This window comes from Orycteropus afer, unplaced genomic scaffold (assembly GCF_000298275.1).
Source record: "Orycteropus afer afer isolate SDZICR_OR568_19922 unplaced genomic scaffold, OryAfe1.0 scaffold00083, whole genome shotgun sequence".
NCBI classification, from domain to species: Eukaryota; Metazoa; Chordata; class Mammalia; order Tubulidentata; family Orycteropodidae; genus Orycteropus; species Orycteropus afer.
Window position 1 is genome coordinate 8,871,351 of NW_006921670.1, and position 4,085 is coordinate 8,875,435.

At 58.1% G+C, this 4,085-nt stretch overlaps 1 protein-coding gene across 1 annotated transcript in view; it reads left to right on the top strand.

The window, feature by feature from the left end:
* Positions 1 to 643: 643 nt before the first annotated feature.
* MPPED1 (metallophosphoesterase domain containing 1) overlaps positions 644 to 4,085 on the top strand; it is an 83,735-nt gene continuing 80,293 nt past the window's right edge. Inside the window, exon 1 of the mRNA XM_007941734.2 lies at positions 644 to 867. Within this exon, the coding sequence (XP_007939925.1) occupies positions 644 to 867 (224 nt within the window). The remainder of the gene's footprint in view (positions 868 to 4,085) is intronic.

Sequence of the window (4,085 nt, forward strand, 5' to 3'; positions counted from 1 at the left end):
AAAAGATAGCTTTAGGCGAAATGGATGTTGGAGAAGGTATTTGTGGCCGGCTGTCGCCACCTGCTCAGGCTTGCAGGGGTGTGGGCGTGGGACCACGTGGGTGTGTTTTGAGGTGTGTGGGGACAGGGGGAGGGTTGGTAGTAAACCTGTCCTATCTTCAGTTCCGGAAAGTAAGACTTACCTTTACCTGTTTACAAAATACCAGCCATTGTCTTCCTGGGCCTCACCATCACCCTGTGGGCTTGTGGGAGATTTGGTTGGAGGGGGGAAAAATAAATGTCCCAAGTATTTAAACATGTTGGACCATGCATGCACACCTCCACAGTGTTGTGGGGTTTGCGTCCCCTCCCTCGCGTCCCTTTTTCTTTTTACCAAAGTATATTCATCAAACTGCTGAATTGGAAAGATTTGTAATGAGTTTTTGAGCCGTACGACTGTTTTTTTCTCTCCCCCCCGCCCTCTCCCTCTTTCTAAATCTTCATCTGACATTAAATAAAGCAAATCCCAAACAGATTAACTGCCGCACGGTTTTGCTCCGTCTCCTCAGTCTGTTTCCAGGTCTGGCGGGGGGCCGGGCGGCGGCGGCGGCGGAGGCGGCGGAGGCCACGGTGCAGGGAGATGCCTGGGGGCCCAGCGGAAGTCCATGTGGCGCCCTAGGTGGGATGCCGGCGTCCTGAAGGCAGAGGCCCTGGCCCTCGTGCCCTGCGGCCTGGGCATGGCTTTTTCCCAGTCCCATGTGATGGCAGCCCGGCGACACCAGCATTCGAGACCCATCATCGAGGTGGACGAGTACAGCTCCAATCCCACGCAGGCGTTCACCTTCTACAACATCAACCAGGGCCGCTTCCAGCCACCCCATGTGCAGATGTAAGTGGGCGCCTCGTGGGGGCCCGTGTGGGGCGTGGGTGGTGGTGGCCGCCTGGGATGGGCGCCAGGCCCCCTCCTCGCTGCTGGGTTCAGACTGGAGGGGTTCTGGAATTCTCCGAGGCGGGTGGGACGTAGGCGAAGTTGCAGACCCGTGGCTTGGGGGCCAAATCTGGCCAGTTGTCATGTTTCATTTGACTGCAAGAATGTTTGACAAATATTTCAAGATGAGGTGGTTTCACATTAAAATCCAGGCTTCTGGCTTCACTTTTGAAAAATCCAAAGGCCTGGCTGCCCCAGGCCCACATGGGCTCTCGGCGGCATCTGTGCTGAGTTCCCACTGCCCCTCCTGGTGTTTGGCTTTGTGGCCTCTCTGTAGAGCTAGGGAAACTGAGGCCCCTTGGGGCTCCAGTGGGAAATACCAAGGATGCCCGAGCTGTGAGGCCCTGGCAGGCGCACAGACTCAGAACCTGTCTTGTATCAGCACCAAGAATTCTTCCGTGGCGCCTGTGCTTAAACACATCTTTCTTCTCTCTGGATTTTCTCTGAGCCCTGGTGAGACGTGGGGGACATGAATCCTGTCCCAGATGAATCTGCATTCATAGAAGACCCCCTCCTCCCTGATCCCAGGTGCCCGCCTGCAACACATAACAGGCCCAGAGTGGAGAGAGGACCCACCCAGGCCACACAACTAGCAGCCCACAATGTGGGACTTGAACACAGGCCGCCTTGAGTTCAGGGCTCTCCCGTGTTCAGCATCCTTTAGGTGTGATATCTCAGATGTACTCACCTCTAGCCTGAGAGTTCAGTCATTTGTTAGCTTGGTCTTGAATGTTCTTGAACATTCTGGAACATTCCACTGGCCCTTTTGGGGTGCCTGCCCTATGCTGGGCCTGGGACGTAGCTGAGCCCTTGGAGAGACAGCGCTGCAGCGTGACATCACAGGGTGACCAGAGCCGTGGGGAGGAGGTCCTGAGGCTGGGGACCCAGGGGGGGTCTCCTGACCTCTAGGCTGGGCCAGAGGCCCCCCACTACTCTCCAGCTTCCTCTCGGGGCCTTTGGAGAGACTGGAAAACCTGACAGTGGGCCCCAGAGAGAAGTGTGGGGTGTCCAGACTGGGCTGGGAGATGGATGTGGCCTGAGTGCTTCCTGTTGTCACAGTGTTGTCTCCTTGGGGACCCATCCTCCTTGTCAGGGGTGGGTGGAGGGAGATTATTCACCAGAGGAAGATTGTGGAAGGCAGGCAGCCACCAGGCCTGGGCCTGGGTACACCTACTTCCCAGGGCTCTTGCTTCTGGAATGCTGTTTTCTGCAGGGGCCGCAGGGCTGGCATAGTCAGTAGCTAATGACTTCATTTTTTGGTAGATTTCTATTTGGGAAACTGTGTCCGCTTTCCTTCTTGGGGCCAGCCTGGCGGCCTTGGGTGGGGTGGAAGGCCTGGGTCTCCAGCATGCTATTCCTTGGGTGCTGGGGGACCCTGAGGCCTGGCAGGGGCTGCTGCGGGGACGGGAGGTGCCCTCCTTCTTTCTCTGGTCTTGGCTTTTTCCTGGGTGGGTGGGAGCAGCCCTCCAGTTGAGTGGGTCAGAGGTGATTGTGTGTGTCCCCGGACTGAGGGCTGGACTCCCACCCCAGCAGGAACAGAGCAAGCACCTGGCCCCAAGGCAGGGCCGGTGGGTCCTGGGTGTGCCTGTTGGCACGCCCATCTCCAAGGGAACCCAGGCACCACGGCTAATAACCACAGTTGCTGTTGTTAAGTCGGCCTGACTCATGGTGACCCTGTGTGCAGAGTAAAACTCCACAGCGTTTGCAAGGCTGGGACCGTTCCCTCTCTGGGTGGTTTGAATCACCACCCTTTCGGGTTGTAGTTGAACACTTCACTGCTTGTGCCACCACGGGCAGTGTCCATTGTAGAGCTGTTATTACGGCGCTATGCTGGAGTCTGGCTGCCTTAGGGAGCACCTTGCCCTTCAGAGAACAGTAGCCAGGGAGGGGCCAGGGGAGTGGGGACCGAGAAGGCCCCTGTGAGCCCCGGGGGTCATGGGAGGGACCCCAGAGAAGGGGACTTCTAGGCTGAGACCCAAAGAGGTTGAATGGGAATAGCAAGTTGAGAGAGGGTGTGAGGAGCAAATGGGCCAGCTGATTGCAGCCGGAGGCAGGGGCGGCCAGAGGACCGGACAGGAGTGCCCAAGGAGGAGCTGCTGTGGGCTCTCGTGGCTCGTGGGCTGGGCTGTGTCCCCAGGAAGGGGAATGACCGACAAGGTGAGAGTCCGGGTGTTACCCCATTTAACCAACAAGCCACTGAGGCTCCTTCTTGGTGAGTTCGCTCATTCTGTCTTTGCACAGCTGGGTAGCACAATGGTCAGCTCCCAGCTGACCTGCCGGCATTGGAACCCTGGCTTGGCCCTGACCTGTGGGGCCCGTACCTATTGGTGCCTCTGTTTCCCCACCTGCTAAGAGCAATAAAAATAAAAAACCCAAGCCAACTGTGACGAGCGGACTCCAACTCCAACCCCTGGCGACCCCGCGTGTGTGAGAGGAGAACTGTGGCCCGCAGGGTTTTCAGGGTGGGACTTTTCAGAAGTAGATTGCCAGGCATTTCTTGTGAGGTGCCTCTGGGCGGACCCAACCTTGAACCTTTGGGTTAGCAGCACAGCGCATTAACCGTTTGCACCCCTAGGGACCCTGCTCACGGTAACACCGAGGGTTAAGGAAGTAGATCCTCAGAGTGGGCCGGGCACTGATAAACGTTCAGTGTGGTCAGCAAACCCCAGTCCCGGGCTAGGTGCTCAGGACATAGCAGTGGTCACAGAACACTGCTGCCCTCGCTGACATCTGGTAGGTGACAGACTGTCCGCAAACATGTTGACGGACGCAGCACACGATGCAGGTAGTGGCAGGTCCGTGGAGGGACAGTTTAGTGGCTTTCTGTGGCGTCACAGCTGGGGGCGGGGTACCGCTCCAGGTGGGCGGCCATCTCCTGGCAGGCTTCTGCCATGGGGCTCAGGGGCAGGGCCCAGAAGGCCTGTACTCACCGAGCTTGGGGTCCCTGTGTCTGGTGCAGCCCCTCGCTGTCTGCCAGGCCCTGGCTTTGGAACAGAACTTTGCAGAGAGCTGGGAAATCCACGCTGGGAATGGGCAGGGGGCGGGAGAGGGCTGCATGCGGCGACTCCTGGGGGGTCGGGGAAGCGGTTGCCTGGGGATTCATTCCTAAGGGGTCAGGA